Genomic DNA, 22583 nt, shown 5'->3' with positions numbered 1-22583 from the left:
TTTCGGAGGTGTTCGTTCTCTTTCAAGAAAAGTTCCGTCCGTCTGTTGTTGACACCACAACCGCTTTTGTACGACCTGAAAGGTGTGAAGACACACCACAAAAAAAAATAACGAAGAGAGGATTCAGACTTTTAAGTAACTGATGATTTATCGGCAGATAAATAATGGCCCGTTTACAACCGGAGGACTTCAACTCCCAGAATTCCTGAGGCAGCCATATTGGCTGGCTCAGGAATTCTGGAAGTTGAAGTCCACCGGTTGTAAAGAGGCCACAGCCACACACACACACACACACACACACACACACACACACACACACACACACACACACAGAGAGAGAGAGAGACAGGGGGAAAATTAGACAATTCCCAGCCTAACTGCTTTCTTTGCAATGTTATTTTTCTAATCCATTTCAACCTCTTGTGTGTGAAAGCTGGTCGTAAGTAGCTTGGAGGGGGGAATTGTAAGTTTGAGCAGTCGTTAAGCGACCAGTCGTAAGTGGAGAACGCCCTGCATTGAACACAAGGACAAATTTGCAATCTTTCACATTGTGTGTAAATAAACACCTCTCTCTCTCTCTCTCATTCTCTCTCTCTGTCTCTCTCATTCTGTCTCATTCTCTCTCCCCCTCTCATTCTCTCTATCTCTTTCATTCTCTCTCTGCCTCTCCTTCTCATTCTCCCTCTCATTCTCTCTCTCTCCATCTCTGTCTCTCTCTCTCTCTCATTCTGTCTCTCTCATTCTCCCTCTTTCTCTCTCTTTCTCTGTCTCTCTCCCTCTCTCATTATCTATCTCTCATTCCCTCTGTCTCTCATTCTCCTTCTCATTCTCTCCCTGCCTCTCTCATTCTCTGTCTCTCTCATTCTCTCTCTCATTCTCCCTCTTTCTCTCTCTCTCATTCTCTGTCTCTCTCTGTTTCTCTCATTCTCTCTCCCTCTCTCATTCTCTCTATCTCTCATTCTCTCTCTGTCTCTCCCTCTCATTCTGTCTCTCTCTGTCTCTCTCATTCTCTCTCCCTCTCTCATTATCTCTATCTCTCATTCTCCCTCTCTGTCTCTCTCTCTCATTCTCCCTCTCATTCTGTCTCTCTCTGTCTCTCTCATTCTCTCTCCCTCTCTCACTATCTCTCTCTCATTCTCTCTCTCTCTCATATTCTCTGTCTCTCTCATTCTCTCTCTCTCTCTGTCTCTCATTCTCTCTCTGTCTCAGTCTCTCTCTCTCTCTCACACACACACACACACACATTTCTAACAAGACCATGCCCTGTTGCTTTGGGAGAGTGTGAGATTTATAGAGACACAGAAAGAGCAGAGAAGGAAAAAGGGAAATCGTATCCAAAAAAGGAATAACTCAAAAAAAAAAAAGGGAGAAATGGTGGGAAGCAAAAAAGAGAATTCCTAGCAGGAGGGGGGGGGGTTACTCAAATGATTTATAGAAGAATGACTGGGAAAATGCAGGAGAAAAGATAGAATACATATAAAAAAGAGGAAAAAGAAAAAAGAAAAGAAAAAAGGATCTAAGAGGAGGGGATAGAAGGACAAGCAGAAAACGGATGGAAAATGGAACATCAAAGAAAGTGAGGGATGAGTTAAGAGAAGATGGTTAGGAAAGGAGGAAGGGAAAGAAGGGATGTATCTGTAGAAAAATGAAATATGTTAATCCTGCTAATAATATATAGTAAAATAAGATGATAATGGTGGATAACCAATTAAGTAAATCGCTCATTATGTTAAAACTGAATTTGAGGATACATGCCACTTATGGAAATTAGAATAATAAATGGAAAATGAAACGGTAAATTTGGTACATTTTCTGAAAAGGGCGAAAAACGATACTGTTTATGTGTTATAAGGGAAAATTAAGTTTAAGATGGAAATGTGGGAAGAAAATACACGGGGTTGAAATTAGAAATGGTAATGTGGTTAAAAAAAACAAATTATGTACATGAGAATGTAAAAAAGGGGGAAACCTGGACAACTCCTTGTTTGTAAAAAGAATTTAAAATTTGTAATTAAAAAAACCCTATGAAAAAATTAAAGCAACTGGTTGTAAGTCGAGAACTCCCTCCATTGAACGCAAGGCCAAATTTGCAATCTTTCACATTGCGTGCAAATAAACACCCCTCCCTCTCTCTCTCTCACACACACACACACGTTTATAACAAGACTACGCCCTGTTGTTTTTGGGAGAGTGTGAAGTTCAAAGTCTCCAAGGAATATATCATGTTATTTGAAGTTCAGGGATCTGAGCTAAGTAAATATCACCTTAATTGAAACCATTTACTTTTATTTAACAGCTTGGGAGAGGCTGCAGAAGTCTGCAAACAGAAGCCGCGGATCCAAAGGCAGTCCTCGACTTACAACCGTTCGTTTAGCGACCGTTTGAAGTTACGACACGGGGGGGGATGACTTCTGTTTTTCACACTTTAACGACCGTTGCGGCATCCCCGTGGTCACCTGATCAACACTGAGACGGAAACGGACTCGTATTTATGACGCTTGAAGTGTCCCCCCACCCCGGGGGTCACGTGATTTCCCTTGGGCAACCTTCTGACCAGCGTGGGGAGGCCAGACTCACTTAACAACCGTGTCACTAACTTTTAACAACTGCAGGGATTTCACTTTTTTTCAGTGACTTCGAATGTTCACTATACAAATAGTTCTACACCAGTGTTTCTCAACCGTGGCAACTTGAAGATGTCTGGACTTCAATTCCCAGAATTCCCCAGCCAGCGAATGCTGGCTGGGGAATTCTGGGAGTTGGGAGTCCAGACATCTTCAAGTAGCCAAGGTTGAGAAACACTGTTCTACACCCTTGTAATTATAAATAATATTGTGGAAACAATGAACGACTTACTCGATATCTTTCTGGACGGAGCCCATGAGGTTCTCTCTTTCCCGCACTGCCACGAAGTTGGTCTTGGTTTTGTGGAATTCGTGGGTGTAATCCTGTCGAGAAAAAAAAAAAGAAAAAATAAATGATTCCAACGGGTTTGAGGACTAGGAGCTTAGAAGAGAATATACAGCCTTCAACTGCCAACCTTAGCTGGGCTGAAGTCCAAATATTGTTTTTTTTTTCCCCAAACAAATTTATTTATTTTTTGTTACATATTTTAACTACTTTTATAAACAAAGTTTTGTCCTGCCCCCCCCCCCCTTTATATCTTTTATTATGCATATTACATTTTACATCATATTTCCATTTCACATTTCAGTCATCTTACTTTTATTCCATATTCTCCGGCTTAACTTAATTTTTTTCTTAATATTTAAACAATATCCTTTGCCTCCCAAAGTTAATCAAATTTAACATATCATAGCAATAGCAATAAGACTTATATACCGCTTCATAGGGCTTTCAGCCCACTCTAAGCAGTTTACAGAGTCAGCATATCGCCCCCAACAATCTGGGTCCTCATTTCACCCAGATAGATAGATAGATGATAGATGATAGATAGATAGATAGATAGATAGATAGATAGATAGATAGATAGATAGATAGATAGCAATAGCAGTTCGACTTATATACCGCTTCATAGGGCTTTCAGATGGCTGATAGGATAAGAAGATTAGATAGATAGATAGATAGATAGATAGATAGATAGATAGATAGATAGATAGATAGATAGATAGATAGCAAAAACAGTTCGACTTATACACCGCTTCATAGGGCTTTCAGCCTTCTCTAAACGGTTTACAGAGTCAGCATATCACCCCCACAGTCTGGGTCCTCATTTCACCCACCTCGGAAGGATGGAAGGCTGAGTCAACCTTGAGCCGGTGAGATTAGAACTGCTGAACTGCAGATAACAGTCAGCTGAAGTGGCCTGCAGTGCTGCACCCTAACCACTGCGCCACCTCGGCTCTATCATTCCCATCTATTATTCCGTTTTACTGTTAATAATACGTATCCTCAAGTTTAATTTTATATAGTAAACATTTCATTTAATTAGTTATCCACAAGCAGTAATTTTAATCTGTATCCCACACATTTTATTGAGTATAAACCATTGGCTGTATTTACTAAATTTCATTCTGTTTTACTAATAAATACTTTTCTTTCTGGGGGCAAAACCTGCTGAACCACTGTCTCGCTTAGCGATGGACATGTTCGGCTCAATGGCGGTCGTAAGTCAAGGACTGCGTGTAGATAGGGGAGGAAAGCCCATGCTCGGGGGGGAGGGTCTTACTTGTAGGATGTCTCTATGCCGTTGCAGGGTGTGCATCAGAGCCGCGTTGAGGGAGGGGACGCCGGCGCTGTTGGTGTACTCCGCCATTTTGTCATTGACCGCCGTCAGCTGCAACAGAGAGGAGGAGAACATTAGCGGCTTTTCGAGATAAAGAGCTTTTCGTAGATCTGCAAAAAACGAAAAAAATTCAATGAGCAGCAAACTTGACACGACGCCTTAAACCAGTGGTGGGTTTCAAAAAAATTTGGAACCTCCTCTGTAGGTGTGGCCTGCTTTCCGGGTCCACTGGTGGAACCTCTTCTAACCGGTTCGGTAGATTTGACGAACCGGTTCCATCGAACCGGTGCGAACCGGTAGGAACTCACCTCTGCCTTAAATATATTGAGATGGTTAATAGCAAAAACTTTCTTTTGGCTTACCACACTTTCTATTATTCTACTAAGCCTTTTCCATTGTGGGAAAATGGGAGGGAAGGATTGTACAGAGTTAGATGATAGGTAGCCATAACAACATTCTTCCTAGAAAGCCAAGGTCATCCTTTCTCTCTGCACCTCTGCACCTGACCGGAACTGGGTGGGTAGAAGCTGCCAACATGGCAGTGGGAGATTGGCCCATGGGATGGACGGGTGGGTGTGGGGATGGCAAGATCTTGAACTTTCATCTAGGTGGGGAAAACTGGGAAGCTTTCAGATTCGGGTTTTCCCAGATGTGCCAACGTGGCTCTCTTCATAAATTGGAACTTTGAGGAATCCTTTGCCTTGGACTCTGATTTAATTTTGGGTGCTATTTGGGACCCTGACATTAACCAGGATCAACAGCTTGCTTCTTCAGACAAGCATTACAGATGACCCTCAACTTACAACGGTTTGCTTAGTGACTGTTGGGAGTGATGACATCACAGAAAAAGAGTGACTTCAGACAGTTTTCCTCCTTTCCTTGATGAGTTTCCATCCGTTGCTTCTTGTCCTTCCTTCAGGTGCTTTGGGGAAATAGCTTGACTCCCTCTTCTTTGGGGCAGCCCCTGAGATATTGGAAGACTGCTATCATGTCCCCCCCTGGGTCTTTCTTAGCGTTTAATGAGCATATTACAGCTGTCTTTATTCCTGCCTCTCGGAGAAATCAGGAAATTTCTTTTTTTAAAAAACAACAACTTTTATTTGTTTTTGAACAAGGACAAACATAAAAATAAAAATAAAAAAACATCTTCCATTACAAATTGTAGAAAGTGTGTCAGTTGGTTACAATATTTCCATGCGTCTCTTCCAGTCACCACCTGCTTTTCATATCAAATCGGGTATTTTAAATTCATATTCATGTATATCACAATTATATCTCAACCTTAATTTGGCTATAATTGCTTTTACATCCTTTTAAACATAATATTCAAAATCTAGAATAGGATTATATGATAACATTCCATTAAATTATCCTAAGATCATCCAATCACAATACATCTTTATAACATATTCTAGATAAAAAATTTAAACCTCCTCTCATAATCTCCATGTGTTGTTTATATTTATTATTTATTATTTATTAGACACATTTATATGCCGCCCAATCCCGAAGGACTCCGGGTGGCTTACAAAAATATATAACATTTCATATTATCAAACTAATATATCTATATGTATTGTTATCATTATTAATCATTATTTAACTATAGCTATTGTCGCTTCATTTTATACATACTACTAGTAAACCAAATTTAGCTTAATTTTTTATTATACATTTTCATTGCATCAACCTGTATCTTTCCAGTAATAGTACGGTCTTATATCTCTTGCCATTTGTAGCATTAATGCTCTAGTTACTTTCTTAATAAATCTTGTATAAACTTCTCTTGGCAACATGTTATTCCTTCCGTATCTCATAAAAGCTTGAAACCCAGCATCTGTTCTTTCCATCAGCTTATCTTTGGTTATCGCTAGTGCTTCTGTCAAGATTTCTCTCCTTATCTCCCTCAATTTTTCTCTCTTTTCTTCTTCTGTGCTTTGAAGCCCGGGGTAGAGTTCCAATCCATCTATCTCCCCTTTCCATATTCCTCTCTTGCCATTACCAACCACGCTCACTTTGTTGTCAGTATCCAGTGTTTTCTTATCTCTTTGCTCATTTTTTTCTTCCATCTTTTGAACTCTGTCCTCCACTTTCTTCATTTGAAAAACATCCTCTGTTTTTCTATCAAATTTTTCTGTTTTGTATTCCATTTTCTCCAGTCTCTTTTCAATTCTCTCTGTCACAACTAATATATTTTGAGTTTCAAACATAATCATTTGCAATGTTACAGTTTCTTTTTCCTGCTGAGCCATTCTTTCAATTTTGCAGACACTGCCACAATAGGGTTCAAGGCTATTTTAATAAACTTCAAACAGGTTCATTTATTATCTTTCAAGTCAAAATGTTGTCTTCCCTCCAATAGCCAGTGATAGGACTTCCAAAAGGCACCTGTATAAACAACTCTTCCTACTATCACTGTCAGTAAACAAATTGAAAGAACCTTGAATCTCAAGTGATCAAAGAGAAAGAAGAAAAAACAATGTATTCAGCCTCCAGCCTCTAAGTGGCAGTGTAACTGCTTTTCCTCCTGTTGTTACAACCCTCTTTATAATCCTATCTTCTTTGTATTCCAAGCTTAAGAAAGAAAAAAAAACCCTTAAATGGAGATCAAAAACAATCCAATCAATCAAATCAAGCACTATAAAAAAGGAGAATTTTAATCCATAGCAGGGGTGGGTTTCTCGCCCCGTTCCAACCGGTTGGAACGGGGCCGGCGGCGTCCTTGTGCACGCGCGCGGTGCACGCATGCGTACTAGCGTCTGCGCGATGCTCCAGCTGCTCCTGGATGATCGTGCAGGCGCTGTATGCGTCCTGCGCATGCGTGGAAGCGCAGAACTCGTCAAAACCGGGTAAGGACCGCGGGCAGGCGCACCCTTCACCGTTCCCGGAAGTTACTTACTTCCGGGTTCGGTGACCAACCGGTTCGCAGGGACCGCCGTGAACCGGTTGAAACCCACCCCTGATCCATAGCTATAAGCAAAAGTGAACAAAAAGAAGATGAATTAATCCATTCAGTTTAAAAAATAGGGAGCCCCTGCAAAAGTTCCATCCGAGAAAAAAAAAAAGAAACAGGATAACACACTAAGTTCAATGCAGATCAATCTCGCCGCCTACCGTCTTCTGTCTTCAATCTTAACTTCTTAAGAGCCAAGGTGGCGCAGTGGTTAAATGCAGCACTGCAGGCTACTGCTAGATCAGCAGTTCAGCGGTTCAAATCCCACCGGCTCAGGGTTGACTCAGCCTTCCATCCTTCCGAGGTGGGTAAAATGAGGACCCAGATTGTTGGGGGCAATATGCTGACTCTCTGTAAACCGCTTAGAGAGGGCTGAAAGCCCTATGAAGCGGTATATAAGTCTACTGCTATTAACTTAACATAAAAAAAATTTCTTGGGTAGTCTCTTCCTCTAATAATAAAATTTCCTCACCAATTCGACACACTTTCTCTTTCCGCTTTCTTCCCATTCCGGAGCTGTCCCAACTTCAGCAACTTCATTAGCTGTGTTTCTGTCGCCGGAAAAAAAGGGCTATTCCTGGATCTTTCAGGAACTTTGCGGTGTCCCTGAGATCAGCAGGAGGTGGCCTCCTCAATCACCGTCTCTGCGGGATGTTTAGGTCCAAATGGACTGTCCAGCAGCAGAAATTCGACTATGATCTCGGAGTACCAAGATCGCATGTCGTGCCGTCGCGGCGTCAGCACTCCTCCTCCTCCAAATTTCTGTTGTAGCCCCTCCAACAGCCCAATCAGAGGAGGAGCAGGAAGGGTGGGAGTCAGGGTCAGCATCAGGGCAAACTGGGAGCTCCAGGGGGGAAGGGGGAATGGAGTTGTCAAAGGTGGAGCCTGGGCCGGCCGTCAGCCTTCAGATGGAAAGTCAACAGTCCCCAGGTGCGGAGGTGGCTGATGCGGAAGAGGAGAAACAGCTGGGAACGGTGCCTGATGCGTGGATACACAGAAGGCAGAGGAGAGGAGAGCAGTGAAAATCTATGGGCTGGTCCTTGGGATGGAAGAGCCACCACTGCTAGCGAAGCCGCACCCGAGCTCTGGGGATCAAAGGCAGGGGGCGGAGATGAATAGATGTGGCAGACAACTATTCATCTCCCTGCTAGTTGGACTTGTTAGCCTATGGTGAGAGAGAAACTTTTTGCCGGGGCGGCCGGCGCTCCTAATAAAGGACACACTGATATTTTTGTAAAAAAATAAAAAACTTATTATTATTCAAGGAATCTGCGAGTTCACTTCAGAGGGTTTGCCGTGTTTGGGAAGCTGGGTCAGAATTATTTCTCTTTAGTTCTAAGTTGCTGCTCTCCTTGATTAGTTTCCATCCATTGTTTCCTGTCCTGCCTTCAGGTGCTTTGGGGAACAGGCTGACCCCAAACTTTACTTTGGGGCGCCCCCTCAAATATTGGAAACGTGCTATAATGTCCCTACCAGTTTTTCTTTTCATTAAACTAGCCATGCCATGTTACAGTTCATGCAACCATTCTTTGCGTGCTCTTCATATTCCAGAGATTCCCTGCAGGCGGGATCGGTTGATCCCAGGAAGAAAGAGCTACAAACATCTGTGATTTCCGTCTTTGGTGGAAGGAAAGAGGGCAGGAAGGCAGCCCCTCCTTTTGACCTTCCGAAAGGGTCTGAAGACCTGGCGTTGCCAACCACTGGTGAAATTCATTTTTTTACTACCAGTTCTGTGGGTGTGGCTTGGTAGGCGTGGCAGGGGGCATGACTTGGTGGGCGTGGCCCACCAAGGTATGGCTTGGTGGGCGTGGCAGGGGAAGGATACTTCAAAATCTCCATTCCCTCCCCAATCTGGGGCCAGTCAGAGGTAGTATTTGCCGGTTCTCGGAACTACTCAAAATTTCTGCTACCGGTTCTCCAAACTACTCAAAATTTTCGCTACTGGTTCTCCAAACTACTCATAATTTCCGCTGCCGGTTCTCCAAACTGCTCAAAAATTCCGCTACCGGTTCTCCGAACAACTCAAAATTTCCGCTACCGGTTCTCCAAACTACTCAAAATTTCCGCTACCGGTTCTCCAAACTACTCAAAATTTCCACTACTGGTTCTCCAAACTACTCATAATTTCCGCTGCTGGTTCTCCAAACTGCTCAAAAATTCCACTACCGGTTCTCCGAACAACTCAAAATTTCCGCTACCGGTTCTCCAAACTACTCAAAATTTCCGCTACCGGTTCTCCAAACTACTCAAAATTTCCACTACTGGTTCTCCAAACTACTCAAAATTTCCGCTACCGGTTCTCCAAACTACTCAAAATTTCCGCTACCAGTTCTCCGAAGTACTCAACATTTCTGCTACCGGTTCTTCGAACTATTCAACATTTCCACTATTGGTTCTCTGAACTACTCAAAATTTCCGCTACCGGTTCTTCAAACTACTCAAAATTTCCGCTACCGATTCTCCAGAACCTGTCAGAACCTGCTGGATTTCACCCCTGGTGCCAACCCAACTGGGGTCCCAATGGGGCACTTCATTCTGGAGGTGGTTAATGGACTCAGGTAAGTCCTCACCTCGTCCCCTTATGCACCCCGCTCCTTTCCTTCCCAGCTTTGCAAATCTTAAAATCAATTTTAGTGTTGGTAGAGGTAGTCCTCGACTTACAACAGTTCCATTAGTGACCTTGTGAAGGTTCCACGCCACTGAAAAAAGTGACTTACGATCATTTTTCACACACACATTTTTGATACTCTGGTGTCTCAACTTACACTGGACACAATCCAACATTTGTATTTGTATATGTATTTTATTATTTGTATGCTGCCCTTCTCCGGCAGGACTCAGGGTGGCGAACAATTCAAGGGGGAAAAAAAGGGGAACATAAAAAGACAAAACACAAATAATAAAAGTAGACAACAGTCGCACAACCATACATGTCGAGAGGGGAGGGAACTCATCACCCCCAGGCCTGCCGGCAAAGCCAGGTTTTGACGGCTTTTCGGAAGGCTTGGAGAGAGGTGAGGGTCCGAATCCCTGCGGGGAGTTCGTTCCAGAGGGCCGGAGCTGCCACAGAGAAGGCCCTCCCCCGGGTAATAGCCAGCTGGCATTGGCTGGTAGATGGCACCCGGAGGAGGCCAACCCTGTGAGATCTAATGGGTCTGTGGGAGGTAATTGGCAGCAGGCGGTCTCTCAAGTACCCAGGTCCAATACCATGAAGGGCTTTATAAGTTACGACTAGCACCTTGAAGCGTATCCGGAGACTGATCGGTAACCAGTGCAGCTCGCGGAGGATAGGTGTAACGTGGGTGTACCGAGGTGCACCCACAATCACTCGTGCGGCTGCGTTCTGGACGAGTTGAAGTCTCCAAATACTCTTCAAGGGCTGCCCCATGTAGAGCGCATTGCAGTAGTAGAACATAGAACATTTCTGATATACTCCTCGACTTAATAGCGATTCCACTTAGATTTATACACCGCCCTATAGTACGCTTTACGTACTTTCTGAGTGGTTGACAATGTTAGCATTTTGCTGGTCATTTGCATCCTTTTTAGGGAGCCATTGAGGCCACTTGGAGGTTTCTCTGTGTCCTCAGGGTCACCTGAATGGTGCAAAAGGGTATGGAGCCTCCTTGGATGCAGGGTGTTTTCTGTCCGTGTCCCTTCACAGGTGCAGGCTCTGTTGAGGATGTGTTTGTGTTATCTGCATCTCAAACTGAGGTGCAAATAATTCCTGCAGTCGGCAATTCTTTTCCTCCTCTGGAAATCCATTTAAAAGGTTTTCAATCCCAAAGCGCATAGCTAAATATCTCTGGAGATTCTCCGTCATCCTGGACGTGGATGTCCCAAACGTGCTTTTTTTGAAGAGGCAATCAAGACTTTCTGGTTTTTCTTTGAAAACATTTCACTTCTCATCCAAGAAGCTTTTTCAGCTCTTTTTCAGGATGGTGGGGAAGGGAAGGATTGATATTTCTTGCAGACAGCTGGTCATTTGCATCCTTTTAGAGGGTCCTGGAGGCCACTTGGAGGTTTCTCTGTGTTCACGGGGTCACCTGAGTGGTGCAAATGGTTCCTATATTTTGCAATTTTTCCTCTGGAAATCCATTCTTACTCCCACATCATTCCAAGGGTCTTCACCCCAAATTGTGTAGCTAAAAGACTGAAGAGATTCTCCTTCATCCAGGTCACGGTTGCCCCAAAGGTGTTTTTATCCAGGAGGCAACTGGACTTTCTTGGTTTTCTTTAAAGGTGTTTCACTTCTCATCCAAGAAGCTTCTTCAGCTCTGACTGGATGGTGGGGAAGGGAAGGATTGATATTTCTTGCAGACAGCTGGTCATTTGCATCCTTTTAGAGGGTCGTTGAGGCCACTTGGAGGTTTTTCTGTGTCCTCAGGGTCACCTGAGTGGTGCAAATGGGGGTGGGGCCTTCTACAACAGTCAGTTCCAAGAAGGCTCCACACTCATTTGCACTACTCCAAGTGGCCTCAACGACAGATAAATCTCCAAATGGCCTCAACAGCTCTCTAAAAAGGATGCAAATAACCAGCTGTCTGCAAGGAGTATAAATCCTTCCATTTCCCCACCATCCAGTCAGAGCCAAAGAAGCTCCTTGGACAAGAAGCAAAATGTCTTTGAAGAAAAACCAGAAAGTCCAATTACCTCTTGAAAAAGCACCTTTGGGACAACCAGGATTTGGAGGACGGAGAATCTCCATAGACAGGTAAAGTATTATACTCGTTGGAGACATCTGGTCATTTGCATCCTTTGAGAGGGTCGTTGAGGCCACTTGGAGGTTTCTCTGTGTCCTCAGGGTCATAGATTGCAAATGATTGCAATGAAGATTGCAAATGGTTCCAGTATTCTGCAATTTTTCTCTGGAATTCCACTCCTACACTCAACACCCTTCGAAGGGTCTTCATCCCAAATTGCAAAGCTAAAAGTCTGTCGAGATTCTCAGTCATCCGGGTCACGGTGGTCCCAAAGATGTTTTTTTTTTTTCAGCAGGCAACTGGATTTTCTTGTTTTTTTTTTCCTTCGAAGACGTTTTGCTTCTCATCCAACAAGCCTCTTCGGCTCTCATAGCTGGGACAACTATGACCCAGATGACTGATAACCTCCGTAAACCTTCAGCGTTTCAAGCAGGAAGTCAGAGCTGGCCGCCACGAGGTCTGTCTTACCTTCCCCAAGAGTTGCTCGATTTCCACAGCCATCGCTTCAAACATGCGGTCTTGGCTGGATCCGTTCAGGAGTGGGGTTGTGTCCGAGCTGAGCAAGGAACAACACAGAGGTTGCGTTAAACGTTTTAACACGTGGTAGGAAGTCTTGGTTTAGATTGAACTATTAGAGTTTTATCCCACTTTTATTACTGTATAAGTAATTCAAGGCAGAGAACATATGTAATACTCTTCCTCCTCGAGAAGGGAAAGGAGAGGAGGAAGGAAGGAAGGAGAGAAGAAAGGGGGATAGGAAGGAGGGAGGGAGGGAAGCAAGGAGGGAAGGAAGGAGAGAATAGCAATAGCAATAGCAGTTAGACTTATATACCGCTTCATAGGGCTTTCAGCCCTCTCTAAGCGGTTTACAGAGTCAGCATATCGCCCCCACAGTCTGGGTCCTCATTTTACCCAGATAGATAGATAGATAGATAGATAGATAGATAGATAGATAGATAGATAGATAGATAGATAGATAGATAGATAGATAGCAATAGCAGTGAGACTTATATACCGCTTCATAGGGCTTTCAGCCCTCTCTAAGCGGTTTACAGAGTCAGCATATTGCCCCCGACAACAATCCAGGTCCTCATTTCACCCACCTCGGAAGGATGGAAGGCTGAGTCAACCCTGAGCCGGTGAGATTTGAACCGCTGAACTGCAGTTAGCAGTCAGCTGAAGTGGCCTGCAGTGCTGCACTCTAACCACTGCGCCACCTCGGCTCTCAAGGAGAGAAGAAAGGAGGAAAGGAAGGAGGGAAGGAAGGAGAGGAGAGAAGAAACGAGGGGAGGAAGGAGGGAATGTAGGAGAGAAGGAAGGGGGAAGGAAGGAGGAAAGGAAGGGGGAAAGGAAGGAGAGAAGGAGAAAAGAAAGGAGGGAAGGAAGGAAGGAGGGAAGGAAGGAGGGAAGGAGAGAAGGAGGGAAGGGGAAGGAGGGAGGGAAGGAAGGGGAGTAGGAGAGAAGAAACGAGGGAAGGAAAGAGGGAGGGAGGGAAGAAGAAGTAGGACCGTTGTAAGATAAGATGGATCTATGGGATGTTAAAAAAAGCAATCTTCAAGTATATTGTCAACAGTAGGGAAAAATTGTTATAAATACATATTATTAATAACAAAAAAAAAATACTCTTCCTCCTCCCTATTTTTCCCACAACAACCCTGTGAGGTGGGCTTGATTGAAAGAGAGAGGGGCCCAAAGTCACCCAGCTGGCTTTCATGCCTAAGGCAGGGCTAGAACTCCCCGTCTCCTGGTGATTGGCCCAGTCATTTATCTGGCTTTCACGGCTAATGCAGGACTAGAATTTCAGCTGGATTTCATGTCTAAGGTAGGACTAGAACTCCCTGCCTCCTGCTTTCTAGATCGGCACCTTAACCATTACACCGAACTGGCTTTCATTTCATTTTAACTCAAGGATTCAAACGGGCTGGAGGTACAGGTAGTTCTCGACTTACAACAGTTCATTTAGCGGCCGTCCACAGTTACAACAGCACTAGCACTGACAAAGGTGACTCATGAGCATTTTCCAGTGTTGAGACCTTTGCAGCCGCCACAGGGTCATGTGATCAAAATTTGGACGCTTGGCAACTGACTCACATTTATGACGGTCAAGGGATCCCATTAGCAAAATCAATGGGGAAACCAGGTTCACTTAACAGTCATGTTACTAACTTATTAACTGCAGCGATTCACTTAACAACTGTGGCAAGAAAGGGGGTGAAATAGAGCAGAACTCACTTCACCGAAGTCTTACTTTAACAACAGAGGTTTTAGGCTCACTTGTGGTTGTAACTCGAGGACTACCTGCATAGCACTCTCTTCCCAATATTTGCAAAATTTAATAAATTTGAATAAAGAAAAATAGTTGCATATAGGCTGCAAATGTAGGCCTGGATTGAGGGATAAAAAGGCCCTAATTGCTCCTTCGGACTGCCTATTCAAACAATACAATACAATAGCAGAGTTGGAAGGGACCTTGGAGGTCTTCTAGTCCAACCCCGTGCCTAGGCAGGAAACCCTATACCGTTTCAGACAAATGGCTATCCAGCATCTTCTTAAAGACTTCCAGTGTTGGGGCATTCACAACTTCTGGAGGCAACTTCTGTTCCACTGATTGATTGTTCTCTCTGTCAGGAAATTCCTCCTCCGTTCTAAGTTGCTTCTCTCCTTGATTAGTTTCCACCCATTGCTTCTTGTTCTACCCTCAGGTGCCTTGGAGAATAGTTTGACTCCCTCTTCTTTGGGGCAACCCCTGAGATATTGGAAGACTTCTGTCTCCCCTAGTCCTTCTTTCTATCAAGCTAGACGTCCCCAGTTCCTGCAACTGTTCTTCCTATGTTTTAGCCTCCAGTCCCCTAATCCTCTTTCTTGCTCTTCTCTGCACTCTTTCTAGAGTCTCCACATCTTTTCTACATCGTGGCGACCAAAACTGAATGCAAACAATCTAAGAATTTCCCAAGCGAGACTCCCCTATTCCTGAAATTTAAAAATTTCAAACGTCCAGAAGCACAAAACTAAAGCAAATGGAGAAAGTGGGCAAGGGGTGGGGGGAACAAGTTTATTAAAAAATTTAAAAAGTGATACAAGATTTTAAGAAATAAAGTTAAAAAGTTGATAAATGATGGAATTTCAAAGGGATGAAGAGATGGTGGATAATGAGAAAATGTATTAATAAAAGGGGAAGATATATATAGCAGTCTTCCAATATATATTTTGGAAGACTATATATATGATTTTTGGAATCATATATATATGATTTTTTTTTTTTTACAACCCAAATATGCCCAAATATGGGAGGAAGATCACTACCTCCATTCTCTGTCCTTCGGCTCGTCACAAGAGACCATCCAGGCAGAAACCCAATATTAGTCTCCCTTTATTTATTTATCAGCACAAATACAACAAAATATATATATTTTTTTATATCAATAGCAATAGCAATAGCAATTAGACTTATACCACTTCATAGGGCTTTCTGCCCTCTCTAAGCCGTTTACAGAGTCAGCATATTGCCCGTAACAACAATCCGGGTCCTCATTTTACCCACCTCCGAAGGATGGAAGGCTGAGTCAACCCTGAGCCAGTGAGATTTGAACAGCCGAACTGCAGATAACAGTCAGCTGAAGTGGCCTGCAGTACAGCACTCTAACCACTGTAGTAGTATATACATTAAAAGACAACATATATATTTGTTATAACTCCAAAAAGTAAAGATTAGTATAGGTGGGAATTTAGGATGAGGTAATTTAATTGTATTATTAACATGAATAATATGTTAAACTATATTGTGAATTTTAAAATAGTAAGGATTCGAAATTGCGGGGAGTTTGAGATACCTTCCCGGGATCGATTAAATATTGTTAATACATGGTGTTATTAGCAACCCTAAACATTTAGAGCATTGAAGCTTTGAATGCATTGAATGATGAGTAATTTTTAAAAATATTAAATGATATTAGTTAGCAGGGGATAATAAACACAGGCCCAAAAGAAATGTTATTTATGTTTAAATGGACTATTGGGAAAATCATAAAGGATTATGGAAAGAGACCAATATTGTTGAAGTTGGAAGATTTGAAGTATGCATATTTGATGGAATTGCCGTTGTTTATGGGGTTTAAAAAAATACTTGATCAGGTCAATGAACTGTCCATAAAAATATGTATGTTTTTACTGGGGGGGGGGTGTATAATTAAAAAAAAGAAAAAAACCAAGTTGATCATTGCAATGAAGAATCGAATGAAGTAGCAGTGTGATAGTACCTATACCTGTCCCGTCTTCCATCGCGAGAGCTACCATGACTGTAACTGGTGCACAATTTACTGAAAGAAACCAGCTTGAGGTCCAGTTCATTTTCCAGCTGCCGAGCCTGTTTCCTTAGATCTGCCCAAAGAGGAAGAAGAAGAAAAAATGGATGCTTCTCTGCCTTCTTACAATCCTGCCAGTTCACCAACAACCTGGATGAAACCACTTTTGGGAGATTCTAAATCAGGGATGTCCAACTTGGCTCACTTTAAAGGCCTGCGGACTTCAACTCCCAGAGTTCCCCAGCCAGACAAGTTTACAATAAAAGAAATTGGAGTATCTAAGAAAGGAAAGCAATCCAGATCTAAAGCGTTTGCAGGGTTCTGATATATTCCGAAGGGGAATTTTTTTGCAAACCGGCAGCAACTGAGCAATCGGGAAAATTCCTCTATTTGCATTTTTCTGGAGTTAATTTTGTGCAACTGAGGACATGCTCTAAAGATTATGTGTGTGCATTCTGTAATGTTGGATCAACACAGTGTTTATCACCCTCGGCAACTTCAAGGTGACTTCAACACCCAGAATCCCCCTGCCAGCAGGCTTTGTGAGGTGGGCTTCAACTCCCAGAATCCCCCAGCCAGCAGGCTTTAAGAGGTGGATTTCCACTCCCAGAATCCCCCATGCTTTAGGAGAGGTGGGCTTCCACTCCCAGAATCCCCCAGCCAGCATGCTTTAAGAGAGGTGGGCTTCAACTCCCAGAATCCCCCAGCCGGCCTGCTTTAAGAGGGGTGGGCTTCAACTCTCAGAATCCCCCAGCCAGCAGGCTTTAAGAGAGGTGGGCTTCCACTCCCAGAATCCTCCAGCCGGCCTGCTTTAAGAGAGGTGGGCTTCCACTCCCAGTATCCCCCAGCCAGCATGCTTTAAGAGGGGTGGGCTTCCACTCCCAGAATCCCCCAGCCAGCAATAGCAGTAGACTTATATACCGCTTCATAGGCCTTTCAGGCCTCTCTAAGCGGTTTACAGAGAGTCAGCATATTGCCCCCAACAATCCGGGTCCTCATTTTACCCACCTCGGAAGGATGGAAGGCTGAGTCAACCCTGAGCCGGTGAGATTTGAACCGCTGACCTGCTGATCTAGCAGTAGCCTGCAGTGCTGCTTTTAACCACTGCGCCACCTTGGCTCTAAGGCTTTAAGAGGGGTGGGCTTCCACTCCCAGAATCCCCCAGCCGCCATGCTTTTAGATACACGGGCATTGATGACTGGGGAATTGTAGGAGTTGAAGTCCACATATCATAAAGTTGCCACGGTTGAGAAACCTTTGGATTAAACCTGTACATCTAAGCGCCCGGACGCCTAGCTGTATAAAGCCAACCTCACACATTGCACAACACGAATCTCTTGTGGGATCCGTCTCTTCTGAGGAAAGGGAGAAGGTTCTTGGATCTGCTCCCGAACGGTCCTTTTTTTTTTTTTGCATCCCCTCCCTGGCTCCTTTCACTTATGGAATTCTTCCAGAGGCTCTCCTCGAAGGTGGTTCTTCTTCATCCTTCCAATTCTGGCAAGCAAGCGCTTCCGCTCGAAAAGAACCTCCATGTCCAGGAGCAGTCTATCTCAGAGCTCCCACTTTTTTTTCCCCTCTCTGAAGGTGGGAGCTGACTCTGCTCCTCCCTCAGGCCAGGCATTTCTGGAGACCCCCTTCCCCAGCCCAGAGACTACCCCCCTCCAGCCCAGACGCCCCCTCCCCACCCCAAAAGAGCCCGGATATTTGCCCTGCAACAACCCCCCACACCTCCCCAGAGGCTTTAGCGTTGATGGGGGTGGGCGGTTTCTTTCAACCGCTCCACACACGCCCCCCATCCCCACCCCCACCATTCCCCGGCTTCTGTTCTCGAGAGGCCCTCGGCCTGAACTCCATCATCCACAACCCACAGAGGGATAACATAACCCATCACCTTCCGTGGAAGGGAGGTTGTGGGAGAATGCCATTCCCTTCTCCCCCTGGTGCCTCGGGGATGGGATGGGCTGCACTGGACCCCCGCCGCCGCCAAACGGGGTGGTTGGGGATGATGGGAGTTGTAGTCCTGCCAACCTTCTCACTCGGGGCGGGGCTAGGCGGTTGGCCTGACGGCTTCCAGACACCCACCCCCCCCGAAACCGGACGCCCCTTTCCCTGGAGGGCCGCCCCCTCCCCGCCGCGCCCCCCCCCCCGACTCACCCTCCCAGTAATTGCTGCTCCCCGCCGCCGCCGCCGCCGCCGCCATCTTTGTTGACCAACGTCAGCCCTCCCCGACGCAAGCCGGCTGCGCGCTCGGCTATAGAGCGGCCCGGCCAGAGCGGCCCCGCCCTCGCTTCCGATCATAAAGCGGCCGCGCGGCGCCGTCCGCAAGGAGAGAGAGTGGAGGCGAGAACCATCGGAGGAGGCAGACCGCCCTCCTCCTTAGAGTCTCCGCACTGCCCCCTTTCGGCGGTGGCCCGAAAGGTCTTCCGGGGTTTGGTTTCCTTTTTTGCTTTGTGATGAATAATCCTAAAGGAAGTCTGCGGGGCCGTGACGCCGCTTGACCCGCGTCTGTCCCTACACGTGTGCGTGTGGTTACGTTCGCGTGTTCATGCTTAATGCAAGTGAAGGGCATGGAGATGCTTCTGCTGGGTTCTTTTGGGCTGACTGTTATTTTGAATGCAAGTAAATAGCCCTGTATTTACTTATACAATAAATATAATACAATTATATTTATATTTATTTATAAATATATTTGCATTTATCAGCTTGCATTTACTTGTATCCATTTACTTGTATTCATTTCCTTTGTTCATGTCCATGTTCATACTTATACCAGCTATCCTGTACATGTTTGACAAACCAATAAATAAATAAAATAAATTATGAGCTATTATATTTTAATAACTGGTATGATACAGATTCTTTTCCCCCCATTGTAAAATGAAAGTGTAGGTGCTGTGTTGTTCGGTGAACCATCAGGCCCTGATGCAGAGGGTCTTACCTGGGAAAAGGTATTCATTCATCCATGTATTTATTATCTCACCGTTCTTAATCTTTTTATACCATTGTTTTGTAGGAAGTTATCACCCAGCCCTCTCCCAGAAAAATGAAATATCCTAGGAAATATTGAAAAGGCAGAATATTTCTCTGGGTGTGAAAAGAAAGAAACATGTTTTAAAAGACAGAATAGCTACCTGTAGCTTCCTGCCCATCCCCACTTTGTCAATGGGCCATTAAGAAGGCCAAGCTAGTCCACTTTACATAATAAAGAGTTCTCCCCTTCAGCTCCAGGGAGATGGGATTAAGGCATGATAATATTGGCCCTTTACACAACTCCCCACATGGCAGCTGAGGACTCAACCAAACCTGGATTCAAAACGCAGCCTAGAGAGTTGCCCATGCATGGGCCCATGGGAGACAACCAATCAGAATGCAAGCTCAAGATCAAAGGCCAGAGGGGGCATAAAACCAGGGTCTTTCAGCATCTCAGCCCCTCCCTTCTCTTCTTCTGCACCCAACATTGAAGCATGTGATCACCTTTTCTGTTCAGGACTCGAGCCACGTGGTCCTGCCCACCAATAAACCATCTTTCCAAGCAGCCTCCATGTCTCCGGTGTCTTTTTCCCCACTTGGAGCCGAACCCAGAAGGACATTTATTACATCAGTTTTATTGTAAGCCGCTCAGAGTAACAGGAGGGAGATGGGACATGCGAATAAATTTAATAAACGAATAAACAGTGAGGAATTACATAAGTAAGATGGATGGATGGATATGAAATCAGATAAATAGAAAGATGATAGGTTAGGTGCATAGGGAGGGAGGGAGGGAGAGGATTGATTGATTGATTACCGATAGATAGATAGATAGATAGCAATAGCAGTAGACTTATATACCGCTTCATAGGCCTTTCAGGCCTCTCTAAGCGGTTTACAGAGAGTCAGCATATTGCCCCCAACAATCTGGGTCCTCATTTTACCCACCTCGGAAGGATGGAAGGCTGAGTCAACCCTGAGCGGGTGAGATTTGAACCGCTGACCTGCTGATCTAGCAGTAGCCTGCAGTGCTGCATTTAACCACTGCGCCACCTTGGCTCTTAGATAGATAGATAGATAGATAGATAGATAGATAGATAGATAGATAGATAGATAGATAGATAGATAGATAGATGATAGATAGATACAGAGAAAGAGATTAGACAGACAAATGATAGAGATAGGGGTGGATAGATAGATTCATAGGGATAGATAGGCAGAGGTAGGTAGGTAAATATATAGATAGGATGGATAGCTCCAGTGGTGGGTTTCAAAAAATGTTGGAACCTACTCTGTGGGTGTGGCCTCCTTTGTGGGTGTGGCTTGCCGACCATGTGATCTGGTGGGAGTGGCTTGCCGGCCATTCTCTCTCTCTCTCGCTCTCTCCTTCCTTTTGTCTCTCTGTCCCTCTTTTCTTTCTTTTTTTCATCTCTCTCTCTTTTTCTTTCTTTTTTATTTATTTCTTCCTTTTTCTTTCTCTCTCTCTGTGTGTCAGTCTGTGTGGGGGGGGCAGTGGTGGGTTTCAAAAAATTTTGGAACCCCTTCTGTAGGTGTCGCCTGCTTTCTGGGTCCACTGGTAGAACCTCTTCTATCCAGTTCGGTAGATTTGACGAACCGGTTCTACCAAATAGATGCGAACTGGTAGGAACCCACCTCTGGATGGCTGGATAGTAGATGTACACAAAAGATATAAAATGAGATGGATAAATGGACAGATGACGGGTGGATGGATGGTTTTTAAGACTGTAAGCTGCCCAGAATCGCCTCCTGGCGAGATGGACAGCAAACAAACAAAATAAGTAAATAAATCTTATCAATAACTCTTAGTGCAATGCCTGGAAAGGACTCTTTCTGTAGCCCCGTTCCTCTAACTAAGGGCTTGACTTCCACTCCCCCATTGGGGCACATATATCCCAGGAGACTTATAGAAGCAGTGCTGCTATTGTATGTTTGTAGAAGGGAAGACTCAACTGCTATGATTATACTTCCCTTGGCAACCAGCATCAGGGAATAGCTTGAGCCAAGATGTTGTGTTTTCCACCTTGGTCTAGGCAGAAGGCAACCTCGTAATTTACTTGATTGGCGCTGACCAATTAATTTAAGGAGAGAACAACCATGATGGGGAAGAGGCAGCTTTGAGCTCTGTTACTTTCTTGAAGAGATATCAACATGTTACACCTATCCTCCGCGAGCTGCACTGGCTGCCCATTGGTCTCCGGACTCGCTTCAAGGTGCTAGTTATTACTTATAAACGTGACCCGTCAAAACCGCGGTCCACTAAAGCGCGCCCGATTAAAGCGCGTACGTGACGTCATCAGCAGCGCGACAAATACGACCGTGGAGAAAAAAGGGCGCTTTAAAAAGCGCTTTTAAAGCAAGCCAATTCACATAAAGGTAAGGGTTAGGGTTAGGTTAAGGGTTAGGGTTAGGTTTAGGGTTACGTTAAGCGTTAGGGTTAGGTTTAGCGTTAGGTTAAGGGTTAAGGTTAGGTTTAGCGTTAGGTTAAGGGTTAGGTATAGGGTTAGGTTTAGGGTTAGGTTAAGGGTTAGGCTTAGGGTTAGGTTTAGGGGGGTTAGGTTTAGATTTACGCATTAATTTTAAGTTTACCGCTCACAGCGTGCTGTTTTCGTCGCGCTGTGATGACGTCACGTATGCGCTTTCGTCGAGCGCGGTTTTGTGGTGGAACCCTTATAAAAGCCCTGCATGGCATCGGACCTGGGTACCTGAGAGACCGCCTCCTGCCAATTACCTCCCAAAGACCGATTCGATCGCACAGGCTCGGCCTTCTCCGGGTTCCATCGGCCAGCCAATGTCGGCTGGCGAACCCCCGGGGGAGGGCCTTCTCTGTTGCTGCGCCGGCCCTCTGGAACGAGCTCCCTGTGGAGATCCGGACCCTTACTACCCTCCCGGCCTTCCGTAAAGCTACCAAGTCCTGGCTGTTCCGGCAGGCTGGGGGCTGTTGAAGTATCCAGCCCCGCTTCATTTGCGACTGCTGTGTATTTTTAATATTGTTTGTATTGTCTTATTTATCCCCTTCCCCGTTTCATTGTGAGCCGCCCGGAGCCCTTCGGGAGTGGGCGGCATACAAAACCAATAAACGAAACGAAACAAACACCCAACTAGGTAACATGATCAGGAGGAGGAGGCTGTGGTGCTCTCTGAACTGGATAGTTTTCTTGCAGACATTTCATTACCTTATCGGTTAACATCATCAGTGTTAGAAGGGAGGGACAGGAGGATTGTGAGGTCCTTGGGGATCTCTGAGCTTATTTTCTTATGACTTTGGAGGCAAGCTGTTCCACTGATCGTTCTCACTATCAGTAAATTTCTCCTTAGTTCTAGGTTGCTTCTCTTGTCAGAGTGCGCACAGTGTGACTATTTTGAGACAACCCAAGGAGCAAAATACAGTA

At 44.8% G+C, this 22583-nt stretch overlaps 1 protein-coding gene across 2 annotated transcripts; it reads right to left on the bottom strand.

Moving 5' to 3' along the window:
* GOSR1 (golgi SNAP receptor complex member 1) lies at positions 1-18431 on the bottom strand (the record flags this gene model as incomplete). Of its 2 annotated transcripts, none has more annotated exon segments than XM_087702928.1 (6): positions 1-75; positions 2857-2948; positions 4190-4297; positions 12371-12458; positions 16159-16279; positions 18358-18431. In XM_087702928.1, coding segments are annotated over 6 exon segments (530 nt in total), but the record flags the coding sequence as incomplete, so codon positions are not given.
* Positions 18432-22583: the final 4152 nt, after the last annotated feature.

This window comes from Thamnophis sirtalis, unplaced genomic scaffold (genome assembly GCF_051295495.1).
Source record: "Thamnophis sirtalis isolate CommonGarterSnake01/CBP01778 unplaced genomic scaffold, rThaSir2_p1.2 scaffold_17, whole genome shotgun sequence".
NCBI classification, from domain to species: Eukaryota; Metazoa; Chordata; class Lepidosauria; order Squamata; family Natricidae; genus Thamnophis; species Thamnophis sirtalis.
The sequence above is the reverse complement of the archived record's forward strand: the minus strand, read 5'-3'. Positions and strand labels throughout refer to the sequence as shown.